We start from the raw sequence: 24,411 nt of genomic DNA on the forward strand, positions 1-24,411 counted from the left end.
TGGGTCAGGGGGCATATGCACTCTTTGAAGGCCCCATCTAAGTTGAATTTTCCAAATTCTGATAAAACCCTTCTAATTGCTCTCCCTCTCCTTGATCTGATCCACTCGGCCTCCTGACATACCAAGTGTATCCTCTAACTTACATGAAATTGATGTGGGCATCTCATTGCCTACTCCATCAGTTCTAAACTGTCTGGACTCCTCATGACCATCTCCTTCTATTCTGCTTAATTTCCCATTATCCCAAATGTACACCCTCAGCTATAAAGTGGTTAAACTTTTCATTCGTCATCAATCTTGTATTAACATCTGAGTTCTTGTTCATAAAGATCCTCCCTTTTCTACTTTCAATAGTCCAATCATCAGCATCCTTTATGATCCACTCCAAACCTCACTTCACACCATCAGCACTTTAGTGTGATCTAATGAGCAAATTATTTCTCAATTAAATTTTAACCTCAATGTGGGGCAATAATTATTTACATTAATATTCACAATAATACAAAGTGCTAAGCACATAAAATGAATCAATAAATCTTAATTGATTAAAATGCTATCAAAATATTGCAGGCCTAAAAAAGGAAGACAAATAAGAGAGTAATATACAGTGTCCTTAAAACACCTAATGATTTGCTAAATTAAGGGATAAAAAGAAAGTTGGTCTAGAACAAAATTACTTCAGAGTCCTAAAAAGAATGAGAGAGAAAAACATTTTAAAAGGGAAATATTTATGTTACATTAATGAATTCTATTACATTGTATTATATATGAAGTACTGAGGTAAAGCAACCCGGGTCGAGCTAATTTATATTTCTCCTAAATGGACTATTTATAAACCTTGGGACATATCAAAGGTTAGGAATATGTCTGGAATTCATCAAAATGTTCTCTACCAACCTCACTGCTGCATTATGACATTAAAGATTCTTAGGAGCCAAAACCGGTTTGGCTCGGTGGATAGAGCGTCGGCCTGTGGATTGAAAGGTCCCGGGTTCGATTCCGGTCAGGGGCATGTACCTGGGTTGCTGGGTTGCGGGCACATCCCCAGTGGGAGATGTGCAGGAGGCAGCTGATCGATGTTTCTCTCTCATCGATGTTTCTAACTCTTTATCTCTCTCCCTTCCTCTCTGTAAAGGATCAATAAAATATATTTAAAATGTATTAAAAAAAAAAAAAGATTCTTAGGAAAAACTTGTCCCCCAATATAACTTTCTTTTCATTTTCCGTAAGTTGAGAAGGGGTGAAAAATAAATCTTGGTATTGTATATTTTATTTTTTTTTTTTTTTTTTTTTTAATTTTTTAATTAAATCTTTATTGTTCAGATTATTACATTTGTTCCTCTTTTTTCCCCCCATAACTCCCCTCCTCCCAGTTCCCGCCCCACCATCCGCCCTCACTCCCCACCCACTGTCCTCATCCATAGGTGCACGATTTTTGTCCAGTCTCTTCCCGCATCTCCCACACCCCTTTCCCCCCCAAGAATAGTCAGTCCATTCCATTTCTATGTCCCTGATTCTATTATAATCACCAGTTCATTCTGTTCATCGGATTATTTATTCACTTGATTCTTAGATTCACTTGTTGATAGATGCATATTTGTTGTTCATAATTTGTATCTTTACCTTTTTCTTCCTCTTCCTCTTCTTAAAGGATACCTTTCAGCATTTCATATAATCCTGGTTTGGTGGTGATGAACTCCTTTAGCTTTTCCTTATCTGTGAAGCTCTTTATCTGACCTTCAATTCTGAATGATAGCTTTGCTGGATAAAGTAATCTTGGTTGTAGGTTCTTGGTATTCATCACTTTGAATATTTCTTGCCACTCCCTTCTGGCCTGCAAAGTTTCTGTTGAGAAATCAGCTGACAGTCGTATGGGTATTCCCTTGTAGGTAACTGAGTTTCTTTCTCTTGCTGTTTTTAAGATTCTCTCTTTATCTTTTGCTCTTGGCATTTTAATTATGATGTGTCTTGGTGTGGTCCTCTTTGGATTCCTTTTGTTTGGGGTTCTCCGCGCTTCTTGGACCTGTAAGTCCATTTCTTTCACCAGGTGAGGGAAGTTTTCTGTCATTATTTCTTCAAATAGGTTTTCAATATCTTGCTCTCTCTCATCTTCTGGCACCCCTATAATTCTGATGTTGGTACGCCTGAAGCTGTCCCAGAGGCTCCTTACACTATCCTCGCATTTTTGGATTCTTTTTTCATTTTGCTTTTCCGGTTGGGTGTTTTTTGCTTCCTCGCATTTCAAATCATTGACTTGATTCTTGCGCTCCTCTGTTCTGCTGTCGGGAGTCTGTATAATATTCTTTATTTCAGTCAGTGTATGCTTAATTTCTAGTTGGTTCCCCAATATAACATCGAGGGTCTCATTAGTTTTCTTGTAGATCTCATTAAGTTTATCGGCGGCTTCTAAACAGTTCTTGAGAGACCTTAAAAGTGTGGTTCTGAACTCTAGATCTTCCATTGACAATTTTGTCCTGTTTCTTTGTCTCCGCATTTTGTTATGCTTCCTTGGTGCACCCCCTAGTGGTCTTTGTTTGTGGTTTTATAGTTAAATCTTGATGTAGCTAATTCCAGGGAGGGTTTGACCTCCAGGCCAAGTGGCTATGAGAATCAGCTGTGTCAGCAGTGAGAGAACTTCTGTCCTCTAGGGAGGTGCTAATCTGGCGTTTGCCTGAGGCTATCCGGCAAATGCCTCTGTGCAGGGCTTGGGCGGGGCGGGTCGCACAGGATCAACAGGGTGGGCCGGAGAGAGCAGTGATGGCGGCTCTCAGTCCTGTCCCCAGGGGCTCTGCCTCTCTGAGTCCCAGCAACGGCTGCAAAGCTCGGAGAGAAAGCTGCACTCGCTCTGACCGAAGCCAGACAGACCCGCTTCTCCCGTTTGAGTCTGGGTCCCTAAAGACTCGCCTGTATCTGGAGCTCAGAGTCTGCGACTCCCTCCTGATTGAAAATGCCAACCGCGCCCTCCGCGGTATTGTATATTTTAAACATAAGGAAGTTTTGTGAAAAATGTAAAGTCCAGAACATAAGGTACAATATATTAACATGTATGTAAAAAGACAAAACAAGTAACAGCAGCAGCATTAGGGGGGTTGGCAGGGAATTGATTCCGAGTGGATCAGAGGAATATCATCTATAAATTAAAATGAATAAAGGAATCTGCATGTGTTAGCATGGATAAATCTTGAAAATCATAATGGGAAAAAGAATTGTAAAAAATTGGTAGATTTCTAAAATAGAGATTCAATTATATTACATCGTTTTATATCTTAAGGAAAAAGAATATCTAAAGAAACATGGTAAAATGTTACCATTTGTTAAACATGGATTATAGGCACAAAGATTTTTGTTATATTCTCCATTTTCATCAGCATGTTTGAAGTACTTCAAAATTAAAATTTAAAATGTTAGCACCCTGGCAGTGTTGCTAAGTGGTTAGAGTGTCGGGCCATGCACTAAAGGGTTTTGGGTTCGATGCCCAGTCAAGGGCACATACCTGGGTTGCAGGTTCACTCCCGGCCCCTGGTCGGGGTGTGTACATGAGGCAACCAGTCGATGTGTCTCTCTCACATCAATGTTTCTTTCTCTCTCTCTCTCTTTCTCTCTCTCTCTCTCTTCAAAGCAATGGAAAAAATCTCAGGTGAGGATTAAAAAAAATTAAAATAGGATTATCAAAAATCTTATCATTGATTATTTAGGATGAACTACTGTTTGGAGGACAAATCTCCTTAAATGCTGCCTTTTAAAGTATTATATCTTCTTATTAAGATTTTTATTACAAAAATAATTGTTGCATGTACACATGATATTTTAAAGACACCTAGTACGATCCAGTACATTTCTTTTTATAATATCTTATATTAAAGAAAAATATTTCAAGAAGATAAAGACAGAGAATGCAGGATAAAAAAATTATTTCTAGAATAATCTGCATTCTTTAAAATGACTAATAATGTAGAACCATGTTACTTTTTGTGTCATTACTGAGTAAATGAATTTTTTTCTATGTCTGTATGTATGTATGTGATGTGTAAAAGTTACCTTTTAAAGTTTTAGAGCATTTTTAAGACAGAAAACGATATTTCTAGCAAGTAATTACTATGTAGGATGGATGAAGTTGTAAAAAGTTTGACATTAAAACCAGTATTTAAATTTGGTCTATGGGAGAAACTTTTAATCATGATAGCCTAAAAGAAACAAATACATTAAAAAGAATCAAAGTATTTTTTTGCCATTTTAGTAGAAAATACATTTAAATACTGTGCTAAAATTTAAGTTCTCTGAATTTACATAGTGAGTTTTAAATAAAAGATAACATGTTTTTGCTTCTATTGGCAAGGTACAATAATCTCCTTCCCATTTTCACTTTTTCTTAAAATATTTAAGAGACCTTTATTGTTCTTTCTTAACTTCAGGAATTTTTTCTTTTAAAGCTTTTCTTATCTTCCTTTGACCTCTATGGTATGCACTTCAAATATAAAGTGTTTTCCTCATTTTTAAAGTGCTTTCACATGGAAGCAAACCTTTCATGCTTCTTCCAGTCATGTAGCTCCACATGCTGGCCAACCCTTGGCATAACATTGGGATCCACTGGACCCAATTTTAGTTTTGAGTTTTTTCAACAGTTCTATATAACTATTTCATTATTTTATTCTTTCTCACGGGTCTTTAAAATATCAAAAATAAAATGTACTTACTTTTTAACGAATAGGGTAAAATAGGATATACAATTACCATATGGACCCATTGGACCCTTTTACAAGTCTAAGATATGTTATAGGATTTTAGCAGTCTTAATTTTTCTTTTTGTTGAAACATTTGCTATTTTATCACCCTAAAAATTATTATATTATTCATCAAGTATTAATGCTGGAAAAGACTAAGTAAGACAATGGAGGAATGGTGAACAGATATCATTAAACTAAAATACAGTGATGCTGGTGAAATGGATCACATAAATAAGATCTCAAGAGTATGAATTTTCAGATCTCCTCCCCCTCTCCTCCCCTCTCCTCCCAAGGAAAAAACAAAGAAAAAAAAAGAGTATGGATTTTCAAATATCAATATCCTAAATTTTCTCAAACTTATGAATCAGTGACTAAACAATATATTTATAAGAATAAAAAGAAAAGATGGTTCTTATTCAAAAGGAACCTCATCACACAATTGTTTGTAACAGGAACCTACCCAAGTAAGCTATCTGTTTGCAAAAAGAATGTATGATGCCCTGGCCAGTGTGTTCAGTGGTTAGAGTGTCTGCCCAAGCACCCAGCCCTGGTTGGGTATGTGCTCCAGGGAGGTGACCAGTTGATGTGTCAAGTTCTCTCTTTCCTCTCCCACTCCCCCTCTGTCCCTCCCTCCCACTCTCTCTCTATAAAAGAAAAAAAAAAGGAAAAAATATCCTCAGTTGAGGATTAACAACAAAAAAAGAATGTGTGGCACAGTATTCTTTCATCTTTTATGATATTTATGTGCCAATATTTATGTGATACAGTTTCTAAGTGGACAATGCTGACATTAGGTGCATATATAATAGTAACTAGAAGAAAACAGATTGTGTAGAAATAAAGAAAATCACTAGACCAGAGAAAAATAAAGAGTTCATTGTACTCAGATGGTAAATGGTGATAACTGTTTTTCCTGGTATATAGAGCTTATGTAATAGAAAAAAAAAAAAAAAGGATACTACACAAGGGTGGAAATAAAATATCCAGGAAAAAAGTAATAAGAAATGTATATTGTGGGAGAAACTACTATTTTTCATAAGGACATAACAGAAGATATAAATAAATAGATGTTAGATGGTAATGTTCAATATTGTAAAAGTTGTAATTCCCTCCAAATTACTTCTGAAATATTGTATACTGTAATAACCAAAGAATTCTTTATATAACTTAAGATGATTCTAAAATTTATATGAAAAAAATATTTTGATTCATGCCAATGATTCAAATATTGTTTCTTTTAAAAATGTTTTATCGAAGCAATATATTCATATAATTTATAAAAATAAAAAATAGTACAGGAGGGCATAATGACAACTAATAAATCCCTGTCCAACCTTCTCATCTCTCAAGTCCCCATATTAGACACACACACTTTTCAAAGGTCTGTTTTTAGTTATTTTGGTAGCTACCTCCATTTTTCTCAGGAATATGCTTTTATTTTTTTAAATCCTCACCTGAGGCTATATTTGTGTTGTTAAAAATTGATTTGAGAGAGAGAAGAGAGAAAAACATTGATTGGTTGTCTCCTGTATGCATCCTGAACAGGGATTGAACAACTACTTTGATGCAGGGGTGATGCTCCAACCAACTGACCCACCCGGCCAAGGCATTAATAATATGCTTTTATTACTATTTCTTGATTTGATGACCTGAGATACTTTCTATTGACTCGCCACTGACTAGCTGTTCCTACTGTCTCCTCCCCCTTCAACATGGTCATATTACTATTTTTGCCTCCTCTATTGGGTACGGTGGTCACTTTATTTATTTTTATTGATTTCAGAGAGTAAGGAAGATGGAGAGATAGAAATATCAATGATGAGAGAGAATCATTGATCTGCTGCCTCTTGCACAACCCCTACTGGAGATCGAGCCTGCAACCGGGCACATGGCTCTTGACTGGAATCGAACCCAGGACCCTTCAGTCCACAGGCCGACACTCTATCCACTGAGCAAAACCAGGTAGGGCTATGCTGGTCACTTTAATAATCTGTCTTATTCTCTAACCTACTGCCTGACTCTCCAAATTCTGTTTTATGAAGACAACAGAATCACTACCATTCTATTTATATTTCTTTCCCCTTCAGCCTTCCAACCTGTAACTCTGTACATTGTCAAGGTTGGTAACATTTGCATTCTATTCTGTAATCTTAAGTCTTCCTTACTTTGTCTAAGGTTTGACTTTAAAAACTGAAAACCAATATTTACATTACGATTATTTAAATACTGTTCACTGAGTAGCAAACTATAATTAGATTTCCTTGATCCATGTGCCAATGTTCAAATGACTTCCCTTTCTGATACTCTGCAACTGTTCAGTCATGTCACATCTTAGGTTGCTTCATAATTAAAGCATGCTTCCTTGTACACTGTGAAATGTACACCCTGAAGTTTCCAATTGTCATTATTTTAGAGGATGAAGAAATGTATTCCTTCTGTGTAAGTCACTGTGTTTCCCCTAGCTCCTTATTCAATCCATATATTACTTAAAATCCATTTCACTTCCTATTCTAATCTGGAGGACTTGCCTCCCATTTGGACTGTTCTTGTACAGTTTACATTCCTTAAATTTTTAGTTGCATTACCCCTTTAAAAAAAAAAAAAAGCATTCTGTACTCTTTCTCATTTTGCAAAGTTTATGCTGATTTTTATTTTATGGATACAATAGTGTCTCAGATATTGCTGAGGATTTTAATATTTATAAGTTCTTTCTGTTCCTTAAATAATCTATTTCCCCAAGAGTCTACTCTTGCCCTAGCCAGTTTGGCTTAATGGATAGAGCATCAGCCCTCGGACTGAAGGGTTCCTGGTTTGATTCCGGTCAAGGGCACGTACCTCACACCTCGGTTGCAGGCTCAATCCCTGGTCCCAGGTCCCCCAGGTCAGGGCATATGTGGGAGGCAACCAATCAATGTGTCTCTCTCACATCCATGTTTCCCTCCCTCTGTTTCTTTCCCTTCCTTCCACTCTCTAAAAAGCAATGGAAATATATCCTCGGGTGAGGATTAACAACAACAAAAAAGTCTATTATTCATATTATCTTAGGTTTTTCTGGTTATATGGCAGGCTTTCTATAAATGGCGATTTTCAAGTCTACAGGCAGAGCCAGTAGCTTTGCTCTAGGGTGGGTGAGCCAGTGAGCGGGAGCCCAGAGATGACACAAAGCGAGCAGTGGCTCTGTAGGCAGATGTTTAGCATAAAATCAGAGCAAGTCAATGGTGAGTCAGCAAGCTGAGTAAAAGAAGGCGGGTAGTGTGCACTTGAACCTCTTAGAGAAGAGTGCTTCCCTGACCATTTTTTCTAAAGTGGCTGGGCTAAAGTAACTCTCAGTTATTCTCAGTTCAATGTCTTACGTATTTACTTCATACCAGAAATTGATAATATATTTCTTGTTCATTAATTTATTTTGTTATGGTCTGACTATACCACTACATTATACATAAACAGATGCATATGATACATATATATGATATAATATGGGGCAAATTCTAAGAGATAAAGACTTGGCTTTATAAGCATATGTAATACTCATAATCAGGAACATTCCTCAAAGGTAAATCTACTTTTGATATATATTTTAAAAAATAAGGGTAATTAATTGCATATGATCATAACTTGCAAGTCATGATTATGCTTTGTTTTTGTCATCTTCTCCCACCCCCTCCTCACACACACAGTCAGGCATACAGTCACATTATTCACAGGGCAATGCAATATATAAGCATTTCTAGTTTATGAATACCATACTCATGCTACGTAAGTTGTTAAATATAATTCCAATAAGTCATTCAATCATATCCCTAACACCCATATTTCAAACAATTTCTGTTTATTTTGATCAAGAGCAAAATTCTTCCAATTATATGCAATTCCCTGTTAATTGAAAACGAACTTCAAGGAGGTTGAACAAACCTGCCCAAGTTAGTACTACAAAGCCAGATTTATGACTCAACTCTCACCATTCCTGGTTCAAGGAAAATATGTCTTCCTGGGATCTAAGATAGCAAAATCTGCTGCCCACTAAAGTCTGCTCTCCTCTTTGCCACCAATAGTTGTCAGTGTTTCCCAGAATTGCATCATTGGCCTTTTCTTGTCACTTTCTACCTTCTGCCTAAAGCTCCTACATGTAAAACAGTTTCCACCACCATCTTTATGCTGATGGCTCCAAAATCTTCAAAATCAACTCTCATCTCTATCTTGAGATCCACGTCCCTATTTCATTGATGTCTTCAATTTTAAATTGAACATTCATCCCTGCCTCTCAAACCAGCTCTTCTTTCTTCCTATAAACCAAAATGGTACCAGTACCTTCCCAGTCAGCCAAGCCAAGAATCCCCCTACCTTCCCAGTCAAGCATAGTTGAATTTATCTCCTTATTTCCCATATCTCTCTGCACCCTCTACCAGTCATACAAAAATATTTAGTTAGCATCTGGCTCATTATTTACAAAAACAATAGATGAGACTTTCATTTTGGAGTTTGCACTAATGTGCACAAAAAACACAAGGCTTCTAAGTAATTTATTCTGTCAGCATTTAAACTCATTGAAAAATTCTTTCCTATAAGCTAATAAATATACTTACTTAAATGGTGTAAACAAAAATGGTAAAGTAACTTCTTTTTTCTGAGTCATTTTCACCTGGGAACCAAGTATGAAAATATTTTATTTTATTATAAATGAGAAAAAATTAACTAATTTCATTTTGAAATATAAACATCTATTAAAATGGGTCTTCAGGGATGGTTAACTACTTTGAAGATAAATGGAATTTTGTGTTACTATATTATTTCATAAATATTTTAAAAAATTTAATATTATCATTCTATCACAATAAACTGAGAATTAAGAATATCAAGTCTGCAAAAGAACATTCAGTAATGTATTCTACTTGAACTCTTAGAAAACAATAAGCCAAGCTGCACTAACTGTTTTAAGAATAACAGAAAGTTTCAATTAAACGGTGAAGTTCTTAATGAATATAATAATGTATAGGAATGACTGGAAATGTTACAATCACTAATGCTACTTTAATGGGGGCAAATTCCAATTAATAAAGACTTGGTTTGTAGTCTTTATAAGCACATGTAATAATCTTACAATTAGAGACCCCTTAAAGGTAGTTCTACACTCTCATACTCATTCATGGATGCTGTATCTCAGAAATGTGAAACTCTGATGCTAGACAAATACATAAAATTTAAAGATAATAACTTATAGAAAATCATTTCTTAAAACACAATTCAAATCTCTTCAGTTAATATATTCAATTTAGGAATTGTAGCAGTGTCCATTTTTTGTGTGTCTCATTTTACCTTGAACTGTTCAAGAATCTGTTTTGCATTTGTATACATGCTCTCTGCTTTGAAGGCATCAGTGTTGTTAAGATAATTCACAGGAAGGATTCCCTATAAATAATAAATACTGGTTTAATATTAGTATTAACAAAGCTCTGGCAATTCTTATAAAACAAAATAGACTTACAAAGGAAGCAATGAAGACAAAAACATATGAACAAATAAGTTACTGGAATAATAAAACAAAAAAATCTTACTTTAAACCATGACTGAAAAGTGTTCGATTATTTTTCTTGCAAAGTAATAATAAATAAAGCAAAAGAAATGAATTAAGTTCAATAAAACCTAACATTTATGAAAAAATTACTATGTGGTAGGCAGTGAATTAAGTGCTTTGTACATGCAAAATACCCCTATGGAAAAAGAAAATAAAGACATAGTAAGAAATATGAGAGTATATTGTGCATATAAGAATAAGGATTATTTTGTGAAACTTTTGTTTCACTTACCCAAAACACACACACACACACACACACACACGACGATAGAACTCACATTACTCAGCATTCTAAATTAGATTTGTTGTTTGTTTTTTGGCTTTTCAGGATCCACTTCCCATTCTTAGCAGTATTACCATTCTATGTGGAGAGATCTCCCCCATTGGATACAGTGTAATGGGTCTCCAATGGGGCTCTGCCTCCCTCACTGAAGGGTAGACTAATAACCCAGGCTAGATGACTAAAATAGTAAGCACAAGAATTTGACTTGAGGGTCAAGGAACAAAAGTATGACAGGGGTAATGCTAGTCTACCCCAGTGTAGACTCTGGCTTGGTTCTTTCTCCCAATTCTCGAGAGCTTTCTTGGTTCCTATTCATTTCCAAGCCTGGTCTTTGAATAGCCCTTTGGATCAACAAACCATCAATATCTTTTAAATACATTTCCTTTAAATGGATTCAGTCTCCGTTGCTTGCAAATAAAAAGTATTTATCTGCTTTTATCACTTAAAACTAAATTACAAATATAGGCCCTGGCCAGGTAGCTCAGTTGGTTAGAGCATATATGCCAAGGTTGTGGGTTCGATCCCCAGTCAGGGCACATACAAAAATCAACCAATAAATGCATAAATAAGTGGAACAACAAATCAATGTGTGTGTCTCTCTCTCTGGCAAATCAATAAATAAAATATTCTTTTAAAACCCTAAATTACAAATATAAGTTTGTAAACATTTAAGGAAAATAAGAATTGTAAAGAAAAGTTATTAGACTTATATTCCATGTTGTAGAAAAGGTATTACATATATAGGAAGAAATAGGAAAATACAGTTTAAATGTAATCAAAGATTATTCACAAACATATAGAAAGTAAATTTTACTGTACAATGTATTTTTTTATTCTGAGAGTTGTTAAGAAAATTTTGTCTCTTACCACTGAATTGAGGGGAAAAGGAACTCCAATAAGAGAAGCCATCAATGGTGCAACATCAGCCTACAAACAGAAAAAGTTCAATTTTAAGAAGTCTATAGATGTCAACAAGAAAAATAATTTAAGGCAACTATTATGTAATATAATCTGCATGTTTGTTATAATCTGTTATCTTCAAACATTTAATACACTTTAGATACTGATCTCTAAAAATGTCATTTGTTAGAAGTACATGACTTCATGAAAAAATAAATTATAAAAGAAACCATTAAGAGCGCCAAATGTGACAGCCAGTTGGCCTAGAGGTCAAATCCCCCTAGTATTAACTACAACAATCAAGGCTTAACTACAGGAGGACTGCACACAAAGACCACTAGGGGGTGCACCAAGAAAGCATAAAAAATGCGGAGACAAAGAAACAGGACAAAATTGTCAATGGAGGATATTGAGTTCAGAACCACACTTTTAAGGTCTCTCAAGAACTGTCTAGAAGCCGCCGATAAACTTATTGAGATCTACAAGAAATCTAATGAGACCCTCGATGTTGTGATAAAGAACCAACTAGAAATTAAACATACACGGACTGAAATAACGAATATTATACAGACTCCCAACAGCAGACCAGAGGAGTGCAAGAATCAAGGCAAAGATCTGAAATGCGAAGAAGCTAAAAACACCCAACCGGAAAAGCAAAATGAAAAAAGAATCCGAAAATACGAAGATAGTGTAAGGAGCCTCTGGGACAGCTTCAAGCGTACCAACATCAGAATTATAGGGGTGCCAGAAGATGAGAGAGAGCAAGATATTGAAAACCTATTTGAAGAGATAATGACAGAAAACTTCCCCTACCTGGTCAAAGAAATAGACTTCCAAGTCCAGGAAGCACAGAGAACCCCAAACAAAAGGAATCCAAAGAGGACCACACCAAGACACATCATAATTAAAATGCCAAGAGCAAAAGACAAAGAGAGAATCTTAAAAGCAGCAAGAAAAAGAAACTCAGTTACCTACAAGGGAGTACCCATACGACTGTCAGCTGATTTCTCAACAGAAACTTTGCAGGCCAGAAGGGAATGGCAAGAAATATTCAAAGTGATGAATGCCAAGAACCTACAACCAAGATTACTTTATCCAGCAAAGCTATCATTCAGAATTGAAGGTCAGATAAAGAGCTTCACAGATAAGGAAAAGCTAAAGGAGTTCATCACCACCAAACCAGGATTATATGAAATGCTGAAAGGTATCCTTTAAGAAGAGGACGAAGAAGAAAAAGGTAAAGATACAAATTATGAACAACAAATACACATCTATCAACAAGTGAATCTAATAATCAAGTGAATAAATAATCTGATGAACAGAAAAAAAAAAGCGCTCCAAATGTTAAACATATTAAGCAAAAAGTTACTTATCCTACTAGCTAGAAATTGACCACTTTATATGATAGATTTTCAGTATCATGAAAGGCTGCCTTAATTAGACAAAAAATAAATAGCAATAGTAGACTTTCGCTGGAGAAGTGTATATATGAACTAAAGAAGGAATGTATCAGAAAGAGGTTTGGCCGACCAAAAGTCCAAAAAAACACATACAAAACAAACAAAAAAACCACACTGAAAAACAAATAAACCAGATAAAAGGTTCTTTAGACAACCCCCCACCTCCAAAAAAAAAAAACAAAAAAACCCACACTGTTTTGGATAGCTCCCTTTCAAGTCCAGTTTCCCAGAAGTTGTTCATGCTTTCTATCTCCATCTTCTTACCTCCCCATCACTCCTGAGCCCACTCTAACTTGACCTTTTATCATCCCATAGACAATTCTCCCTAAAAGAGCTGGTAACCTCCATTTTTTCCAAATTGTACTGCCTGCTCTTATATTAGTCCTTATAATTTTTTAGGCAGTAAAGTGCTTAGGTGTCAGAATGCCCAATTTCAAATCCTTGCTTGTAATCTCTGAGACCGTGGGCAGGTCATTTAACCTCTCTGATGCCTGTTTTCTTATCAGTTAAAAAATAAATGTAAGTTTCTCCCTTACAGAGTTGCAGCATGATTAAATGAGATTAAATTTATGAAGTACCTGGCACAAAATAATCCTGCAATAATTGGTGGCTACGCACGCTGTGGAGATTTTTATAATTAATGGACCTCTCAGCAGCACTGCGTAGACCACTCACTGCCTTCTTGGCCTCTGTACCACACTCAGCTGAGTGTCTTCCATCTCACTGTAGCTCATTTGTCTAGTCCCCTATTTAAAGTAGGAGTTGGTCCCAGGTTCTCAATCCTTCTCACTTTTTACCACCTGGACCCTCTTTACTAAGTACCACCCCACGTAAAACAGGCAAACTCCAATGGCTTCCCAATCGCCTTCTCCCCTTCCCCCGGAATCCACCGCAGGCCTCCTCTTATCTGTTCTCCATGTTGCAGCCCGAAAAATCCTCACACAAAGAAGCAGATCATGTCACTCTCTAGGATTCAAACACTTCATGGGCTTTCCCAAACCACAGAAAGCAAAAGCGTGGATACGGGTGGACTACTGTACATCAGTTCTATGCTCTCATGGCTTCACAGGCCTCTTTTGTAGTACTTACCACAGCTATAAGTTTATACTTATTTGTATAATAATTTGATTAGTATCTGCTTTTACTTACCATTATATCCCTGACACATTGTTTAATAATGTTTGTACAATGTTTATAAACAATACTGCAGACACATAGCAATGTTGATGGAAGTAATGAATAGAGAAATTCTCATCTAATGTAGATCTGAAGTAGGATTACTAAGAGCAATAGTTGAACCCATAGTCAGTTTTTTATTATAACTCAGCCTGGATATAAGAAAAACATGTTCTTGTTCTATGGTCTTCAAGTTATTCTATCCCTTTGACAGTTATTTTTACTGCGAATGAATAAACTGCTATTCTGATTGTAAATATTTTCATTTATTTGGGTAATAAATGTCCATCCGGATAGTAGAGAGCATTCTTAATATGCTGAAGAACAGGCTTCTGTAAGCACAGGCCTGAAAAGGAGATCCTAGACCAGTGATGGCTAACCTATGACGCGTGTCAGAGGTGACACGCGAACTCATTTTTTTGGTTGATTTTTCTTTGTTAAATGGCATTTAAATATATAAAATAAATATCAAAAATATAAGTCTTTGTTTTACTATGGTTGCAAATATCAAAAAATTTCTATATGTGACACGGCACCAGAGTTAAATTAGGGTTTTTCAAAATGCTGACACGCTGAGCTCAAAAGGTTCGCCATCACTAGACCTTGGTTTATCCACCACAGTAAGGAATGTCAGCTTGAGAGCTGACCTGGAGAAGGTCAGTTCTTCCTGCCACTTTGGAGGCCATGTATCAGTGATGCCATGCTTTCTACAAACAGCAAAGATGGCTATGTACATAGCATATATTCAACAATGAAAATTCTGTACTTCCCATTTACAGTTATGTTACTAATCTAAAATATGTATTAATAAAAAAGAAACGGTAACTGGCGTACTACAGGAAAGAAACCTATAATGAGGTTTTATTAGATTTATGCTCAAAGCAACTAAGCAAGGCAACCATGAAATCATAGAAATTTAACAGGCATGCAATTTCAATTTACATATAATTCTTTAATTAGCCAGTGTAACTTGGAGGGAGTCTTCTCCTTTTAGTTTTACTTGAGGCTTTTTATATTTTGTCAAAAGAAAGATTACTTGGGTTAAAATATTTGCACTGAAAGGACTTCCCTTGGTAATTGAAATGTTTTGAAAGATCATTTATTATCATTATTATTAATACATGGTTTTTCAGGGGCTCTTTTTGGTCTAACCTTCTTATAGAAGATAAGGTAAATTTGAACATGATTAAGTTGAGATGAATACCTGATTGATATCTTGCCTCTTCCAGTACTCCAACTTCCATCCTGAAAAACAGACACCATTAGACACAAAAGCTGATGTTCAGATGAAAAAAAGAATGGATCATTTCATTATTATGAGTAGTCAATGCTTGATGAAAAACAAAAGTATTAGAAAAGTCTATTTTAAGGCAGCATGAACCAAAAGGATGCTTATAAAGGCAGAGCTGTATATTTTTAAAATAAGAATTTTAAAAGAAAAACTGAAAAGTAAACATTTGGTGTTTCCTGTGATAATTTATTAAACTTCATATGGAGATAACTATTTCAAAATTTCAAAAGGCTAAGGAAGGAACAATGGAACTAAAAGGCACAATGATAACTGTTAGAATGCCTACAACAAATTACAATCCTGTTCCAGGAGGTTATTAAGGCATTGGTAGTCCATTAATCAATCTAAGTTTTCCCTTTTTTTCTGTAATGGCAATTGCTTGCAAAATACTTAAAACTGTAGCTATGATGCGCCATTAATCCCAAATTTTAAAATAGTATAATAAGTTACTGTTAAAACTGCCTTCAAAGATAACCTTATCCCCTCTTTCTATGTGTAAATTCAGAAATTTCAATAAGCAGTAACCAAAATGATTATGAGACTATGTCTTGATTAATGGCATTAGGATATACATATTACCAAAAGGGTTCTAAGATATTTTTATGAAATTTCCTTTAATAAGCTAATAAAAGTTTAAAATATGTTCCTTCTTCTACTAGTCAGCTACTAAAACTTCACACTAATCACCTGATGAAGAAAAAAAGAATATTCCTTGTCTCTGTAACTTATGATACTTAATAGTCATATAAGAAAAACTACATTTTTTTTCTGTCATGATTCTTGAAGCCATGCAATTCTAAAACATTAATTCACTAAGAAATCAAATGCCAAAGTACAGTTCTATCTCCTAAATACAAACATCCTATTTAACTTAGCTTCTATTTAGACTCAATCTAACACAGTTACCACAGAGCACAAGATATAAAATAATGCAACTGCACTGAAAAAGTTTGGCATTCTGCAAAAAATTAAACATAGTTTCATATGACCTATTTATTCAATTTCTATGTATCCAGCCAAAAGAAATTAAAACACATGTCCACACAAAAACTTTCACACAAATCTTTATGGCAGCATTATCATAAAAGTAAAAAATGTGAAAACAACCCAAATGTCCGGAAGATGATTGTGTAAATAAAATATGATATATACAGCAATAGAATATTATTCAGCTATACAAAGTATACTACAGATACATGCTATAACATAGATGAACCTTGAAAACATGCCATGTGGAAGAAGCCAGGTGCAAAAGCCATGTAGTGAATGATTCCATTTATATGAAATATCCAGAATAGGCAAATCCATAGATACAAAATAGATTAATGGTTGCCAGGTGATGGAGAAGAGGGAGAAAGAAGGAGTGACAGCTAATGGAGTTTTCTTGGGGGGAAGTTTACGAAATATTTTATAGCTAGATAGTAGAGGTGATTGTATGATCTTATTAATAAACTCAAAAGAATACATTGGACAATTTTAAAATGTGAATTTTATGGTATGAGAATGATATCTCAAAAAAAAATAAATTAAAAAAAGAAAGCAAGCATCTAAGGAAATTTAATATATAAATAAAAAAGAGTTCTTCATGGTAAAAATACCTGAACACAGCTTGAGTCTGAAACCCTGGAGAAGGTTTTAAAATCAAAACTTATAGGTCTCACCCAGTCTCATGGAATCAATATGTCTAGTTACAAAATCTGGAAATCTGTATTTTTTAAAAAAAATCTGTATTTTCAACAAAATACAGCTTTGGATGAGTTGATACAACTAATCCAAAGTAAGACATTTGAGAGCAATTTGTTTTGTCCAATTAGTAAAAACTTTGGAACTCTGAATAAAACCTTACCTGACAAAATAAGGAGAGCTCCAGGAAAAAGGCATTCCTTTTCTTCATGGATTGAGAAGCAAGGGAGGTTTGGGCAACACAGAGGGACTTCAAAAGTACTAGAGACAGGGTACTGTTTCACAACAGTACCAGTTGTGAAAGATCAATTATGATACGTGATTTATCTGATTGACAGTCTGCAAATTAGATTTGACTCAAGGTTTAATCTACATGCCAGTATAAATAAGGCATGTAGGAAAAAAGGCAATAGTATAATTTGTACTTAAACTTTCATAAGGCAAATGACTAAGACTGTGTATTTCAAGCTGAATATTGTAAACCAAATAATATGAACATACAAAAGTAATACATAGAAATAGTAGAAGCACAAGATCAAAAAGAAAACTACAACTTGAAAGTGATTTTAAAAAATTAAACTTTGGTTTTATTTTAAAATGTCCTATTTATAAAAACAATAAAGATACATTTTTATACCTTTCAAAAGCACATCATTAAACTGTTGATCTGATACTTTTTGGGGATACTTGATTCCAGCTCCCCAAGCAACGAAAGGAGTAAAGGTCTCTGAAGGATGACCAGCCCCATGGGAACCTGCAAAGAGGACATAAGACCAGTATATATGGACTTATGCCTAAATATTTATTTTAACTACTTAAAGTTAATCCATCTATAGCTAATTTTAGTCACCACACTCCCAAATGCTTGCAACTAACTCTGTATAACAATTAGTTTTAAAATATTCCCACAGGAAGTCAGAGCATCAATAACAAAAAGGCATAAACAAATGAACAAACAAAAAAGGGCAGAATGTCTGTTGAGTGATTCTGGTTGAAAGAAGAAGAAGAAGAATATAACAGTAAGGCTTGGAGGAGATGCCACTAGATGCCACTAGAGTGGCTCCGAAGGCAGAAAGAACAGGGAAAGCTCTGCCTTTGGGGAGTCACGAGCCAGGTTTGGGGCAGGTAGCTGAGACCAGAGCTGTTCTCACGAGCATGGCAAAGTCTCTAGATATTTTTCTTCCAGGCTACTCTGGCTGGTGCAGCCAAAAGCCCTTTATAAAGTGGAAGCAGCTCGCAAGAATTCTATATTGTGATTTGGGGACCCTAACATTCTTTGCCTCATTTTGTTCTCTCTGCACACACTGTGTTTGCCTTGGGAATCTCACAGGGAGGACAGGATCATGTAGAGTGGATTTTCAGTAGTCCAAAGTCCCTCAGTAGTACCACCTTAACCTCGCCACCTACGCCATCATGTACAGTTAATCCTATGGTACTTTTTATTTTCTCCTCCCTACTTTTCTCTAATTTCTCATTTTGAGAATATATTACTTCTATAGTTAGAAGATGCTTTATATAAGTTCAGAACTTTTTACACTTACATTTTAAGCATACATCTATATGCTAGACCAGGGGTCCTCAAACTACGGCCCGCGGGCCACATGCAAATACAAATATCGTATTTGTTCCCGTTTTGTTTTTTTACTTCAAAATAAGATATGTGCAGTGTGATAGGAATTTGTTCATAGTTTTTTTTAAAACTATAGTCCGGCCCTCCAACGGTCTGAGGGACAGTGAACTGGCCCACTGTTTAAAAAGTTTGAGGACCCTGTGCTAGACACTTTGCACACATTAAGACATGTAATCCGCCCTAACTGGTTTGGCTCAGTGGATAGAGCGTCAGCCTACGGACAAAAGGTCCCAGGTTCGATTCCGGTGAAGGGCATGTACCTTGGTTGTGGGCACATCCCCAGTAGGGGGTGTGCAGGAGGCAGCTGATCGATGTTTCTCTCTCATTGATGTTTCTAACTCTCTATCCCTCTCCCTTCCTCTCTGTAAAAAACCAATAAAATATATTTAAAAAAAAGACATGTAATCCTCAACATTATATCTGCAAGCTCCATTTACCACTATTTCAATCATAGAATATAAGTTAATTAAAGAAAGACTAACCCCAGTCTGTCATTCCATGATCAGAGGTAAAGAGAAATGCCGTTTTCTCATCATTTCCATAAAAATCTTTAAGCAGGGACACAATTTCTTTAATTCCCTCATCAACTAGTTTAATATTGTCCTTATATTCCCTGTTTAAAAAGACACAAAAGAAGAAATTAAATTACATTAATTTGGAAAAATCAAATTTATTTAACATGAACTCATGACATTCAAAGTTAGTAACCCCTGAAATACTTTAGATTTCATCTTTAACAGTTTAAAATCAGAACTCTTCAGATTGTTAAAAATAATGTTTTCTCTGTTTAAAGAAGCAAAAGAATATGAAATACTACTCGGAAATGATTTAAGAGGAGGGTACTGATTAGCAAATACATTCTAATGAATGCTTTTAAGTTTCAAATGCAATAATGATGCTTTTCAAGTTCATGTATCTCATAATGCAAACTATACTGTCCTTGTCACAACAGGTAAGCATAACTGCTTCAAATGTAGAATTTTTCCTTAGACTGTGGTATAAAATGTTATAATATATTGTAAAATGATGTCCTACCATATCAAATATGTTTTGAACAAATTATACTTAAGCTTCCATACATATACACTTAAAAATGGCTAGGCTGGCAAGGCTGCTTGAACAGGCTGGTTTGGTACGAACTATCAGTTAAAACAGTGCAGCAGGTGAAAAAAGGGGATCATGAGGTATTCATTATGGACAGCTGATCAATAGGCTTTACAGCTAGACTAATCTAAACCAAATTTGAAATAAAGCATAAAAATATAACATGGGGCCTGGCTGGTTTGGCTCAATGGATAAAGCGTTGGCCTGCGGACTAAGGGGTCCCAGGTTCGATTCCAGTCAGGAGCACATGCCCGGGTTGCAGGCTCGATTCCCCATAGGGGGTGTGCAGGAGGCAGCCAACCAATGATTCTCTCTCATCACTGATGTTTCTATCTATCTCCCTCTCCCTTCCTCTCTGAAATAAATAAAAATATGTTAAAAAATAATAATAACATGGATTTTTCCTCTTTCTTATGGTCTACAAAGTGAAAAAAAATATTTGCTGTTCTAGATAAGGAGTGCTACTGAAATATAGTATACAAAACTTTATACAATTATTTGCTAGCTATAATACTGATTAAATAGAGTAAATAAGGAATAGCTAATTACATCTTTTTGTGATATAAATATTAACTCCATAAAAATGCTTTGATTTCAAGATTTACTGAATTTCTAAAATACATATTTTTTTTCTCTGCCTTGATACATAAGAATACAGAATATATTTTACTTATATTAATGTGCAGTCTGGCCACAGCACATGTGATTTTAGCTTCTATAGTATATCAATCTATAGCTCATATAATTGAGAACTTATTCTACGTTAGAGTTATTTAAAATATATCTGTTGTGATAATCACAAAAAAATTATACTACTTTAAAAGTTCAAACAAAATGGTTGTTACCCACAAAAACAAGAAATTAAACACAGCATTAAAATTACCTTGATGTGGGTCGGTGAGCATGTCCGTTTGTATCAATTCCTAATAGATGTAAGAAAAAAACTACTTTCTCTTCATTTAGTTTAGAAAACAAAGATTGGTTGTTTTTGGCAGCATGAAAGAATTCCTATATGTAACAAATCAGTTAAAAATTTTAGTTCATTTATTTTATTTATAAAATAATTCTGATAAGAACATTTAATTAAATTTATACATAATTATTAAATTATCTTATTTTGTTTAAATTTTTCCTCAGGCCTACCACTACAAGGTCCTTGCTGTCATTTTAGGCATCTATGTTCAAACAGGAAATAAGCTATTTTTTTGTGGCCAAGAAAAGGTTATAGAAAGGAGATGTGATTTCATAAAAATCCCATAATATTGAATAAAATATAGAACCTAGCTGGGTAGCTCAGTTGGTTGGAGTGTCATCCCGATATGCCAAGGTTGCGGGTTCAATCCTAGTCAGGACACATACAAGAAGCAACCAATGAATGCATAAATAAGTAGAACAACAAATTGATGTCTCTCTCTCTCTCTCTCTCAAATCAATAAATAAGAAATATATAGAAGACTGAAGAAATATTTTGACAAGAGCCAAAAATAAAACAGTACTAGTGGCCTTAAGGGAACACAGAAGAGGGTTATTATGTAAATGGAATGGGAAATGAGGTGAAGCAAAGAGAAGTCAGGGAAAACCTAATAGAGGAGATGATGTATTAAACTGAGTTTTAAAACGCAAAAAGATTCAATGTGATTGAACTTAATTCCTGTGAAGTAAATATAAAGACAAATGCAAACACATATTTAAAAACACTATTTATAAACAAATGAACAAAAATAACTACGTTATGGAGAAGTTCACAATGTCAGTTCAAAAGACATCACTCGTAAAAAGAAGCATTAGGGATAAATCAATGAAAGCTTCATACAACAGATAAATTATGTTATAATTTGAAGATGAGAAACAATGGATTGGTCGAGAGGATAGAGCCGATAGTCACCATTTCTCACAATTTTTGATGAATTTTAATTGGATTCCTGGTGAAACTGATAATTGTCCCTATCAAAGTCAAAAAACTCTTATTTCTTACAAAAATGCATAAATATTTTATTATGATTAATTTGCGAATTTGGTTTTACTTATCTAATGTTTCTTTAAAGTAAAATTATTTTTAAAGTAAAAATTTTTAAAAAACGTCTACTTCATCTATAATAATAAAAGGGTAATTGCTAATTAGACCGGACGTCCTTAGGGACAAAGCTGGGGCCGGAGGGAAGCCGTCCAGGACCCAGGTGCCTGCCGGCGGCCAGAGGAGGGAAGCTCAGGTCCCGGGTGCCTGCTGCCTACCAGCGGCCAGAGGGAAGCCGGTCTCAGCAGCCGGGGAAGGAAGGCCCACTCTTGCACGAATTTTCATGCATGGGGCCTCTAGTGTTATTATAATTGCATTACATTTAAACAGCATTTTTCAAGAGGTTCCCACACATCTCACAGGCTGCCACACTGTAAGAAACTGGTTAAGGTTTACACCTCAGATGATTCAGCAGAGTAGGAATAAAATACAGGTTAACTGAATTCCAATGTAGGGCTCATTTTACTATCTGAAACACGTAGTTTAAAAAGGTTATCTTTTTAAAATTATTTTTTAAACTTCTATTAACTGATTATTGTAGAATGTTTAATTTCTTAGAATCCAGTCTTTTAAAAATAGTGTGCTATAGGGGCTTGGCCAGCCTGAAAACGGCCCTCAGCCCCTCACCCAGGCTGGTCAGGCACCCAAGTGGGGACCCCCACCCTGATCCGGGACACCCTTCAGGGCCAACCAGCCTGCCCCCACCCGTGCACCAGGCCTCTATCCTATATAATAAAAGGGTAATATGAAAAAATAAAATAAAATAAAATAAAATAAAATAAAAATAAAAATAGTGTGCTATAATATAAAACTTTTACATTCACACAAATACGAGATGTATTTACTGACAAATCTGTTTCTAGTAATTTAGGTAGAAATATGTGTCCTGTACATTCACCACTCAATAACACGCACCTTAATATTATCAAAGACCCATGTATCCAGTTTTGTTACATCCTTGGCACCAAAATCCTCACTGTCAGCATCATAACTATATGTAAAAACATGGTTTCCTGTAGCACCTGAAAAAAAAAGGGGGGAAATTTTTTTTAAACAATTTTTTAACTGTTAGAAATATGAAGTAGTCATTTAAAGATTTTTGTGAGTAACCAGAATTTTTCACAAAGCATTTTAGATTATGATGGGAAAGAGAAAGACGGGAGGAATAGTTAACATTTATTTTATGTACCATGGACCATGCTTTGTACTTTAATACATGCTGTTACTTTGTTCTCACAAGATACTCAAATTTTACAGATATACTACATGTAAGTTAACTTACTTGCCGAAGTGACAACGCTAATACACAAAAATAAACACCAAAGTTTGTCTCCCTATAAGGATTAAATTATTCAAAATATTTTTTGGTTAGAATGTTATACTCTAAAATAGATGAATTCACTTAGTTTACAAAACTACCCAAAGCAAGAAGAAAATGCAAATAGTCACTTCTCTTATTTAAAGATTATGTGTATATTTCTGCCCTAACTGGTTTGGCTCAGTGGATGGAGCGTCGGCCTGCGGACTGGGGGGTCCCGGGTTCGATTCCGGTCAAGGGCATGTACTTGGGTTGTGGGCGCATCCCCAGTGGGGGGTGTGCAGGAGGCAGCTGATCGATGTTTCTCTCTCATCGATGTTTCTGGCTCTCTATCCCTCTCACTTCCTCTCTGTAAAATATCAATAAAATATATTTAAAAAAAAAAAAGATTATGTGTATATTTCTCAATATTGGGGAATAGATATTGCTTATAGCAGGGGTCCTCAAACTTTTTAAACAGGGGGCCAGTTCATTGTCCCTCAGACCGTTGGAGGGCCGGACTATAGTTTAAAAAAAAACTATGAACAAATTCCTATGCACACTGCACATATCTTATTTTGAAGTAAAAAAACAAAACGGGAACAAATACGATATTTGTATTTGCATGTGGCCCACAGCCGTAGTTTGAGGACCCCTGGCTTATAGGCAAATAGCTTGACAGGGTAAACAAATATATTAATGTTATACATTTGCAATATCTTATAAAGAATCCAATCAACTTAATGAGTTTCTCAGTAAGATAGGCTCTCATAGATTAGAAGGAAGAGATAAAACAAAGTAATAACAATCTCTTACAATGTCAGTTTAGTCCTATTGACACTAGTTATTCCACTGCTCAGCCATTCTAATTCCCACATCCTAAGTAAAAATCTGAGTTGGTTTGTTGGTTACTATAAGAAAGGGAACATTCCCATTAGACTGTCTCCAACTCAGGCATTGGCCCTATCTATCAACTGTAGCCAGAAGAAGGAAGGCAAGTTAAATAAGCCACCTGTCCTCCCCAAAGCTAAACTACTGTCCAAAGAAGCGACTATAAAAATGGCAAGCAGTTTGAGGTTTTTCAGCCTGCCTTACATAATAATGTTTCATGAATGTCATACATAAAATTCTGAATATGTATTTTGCTTTCAAGACATAATAATCTTCAATTATTTCAACTAATATAATTACACCCATGACTAAGTATGTTACAAAACGTTTTCATTAAGTGAAATGACCATTCTGCTCCCACTAAAAGGCATTAAATGACATAAAAT

At 35.2% G+C, this 24,411-nt stretch overlaps 1 protein-coding gene across 1 annotated transcript in view; it reads right to left on the reverse strand.

The window, feature by feature from the left end:
- PIGN (phosphatidylinositol glycan anchor biosynthesis class N) overlaps positions 1–24,411 on the reverse strand; it is an 83,409-nt gene that overhangs the window by 49,296 nt on the left and 9,702 nt on the right. The window contains exons 6-13 of the mRNA XM_081096652.1: positions 22,753–22,859; positions 20,707–20,831; positions 19,202–19,332; positions 17,727–17,843; positions 15,320–15,360; positions 11,447–11,506; positions 10,038–10,130; positions 9,308–9,363 (exon numbers count right to left, since the gene is read on the reverse strand). Coding sequence (XP_080952778.1) covers positions 9,308–9,363; positions 10,038–10,130; positions 11,447–11,506; positions 15,320–15,360; positions 17,727–17,843; positions 19,202–19,332; positions 20,707–20,831; positions 22,753–22,859 — 730 coding nt within the window. The remainder of the gene's footprint in view (positions 1–9,307; positions 9,364–10,037; positions 10,131–11,446; positions 11,507–15,319; positions 15,361–17,726; positions 17,844–19,201; positions 19,333–20,706; positions 20,832–22,752; positions 22,860–24,411) is intronic.

Source organism: Myotis nattereri (assembly GCF_964212035.1).
Source record: "Myotis nattereri genome assembly, chromosome: 8".
Taxonomy (NCBI): domain Eukaryota; kingdom Metazoa; phylum Chordata; class Mammalia; order Chiroptera; family Vespertilionidae; genus Myotis; species Myotis nattereri.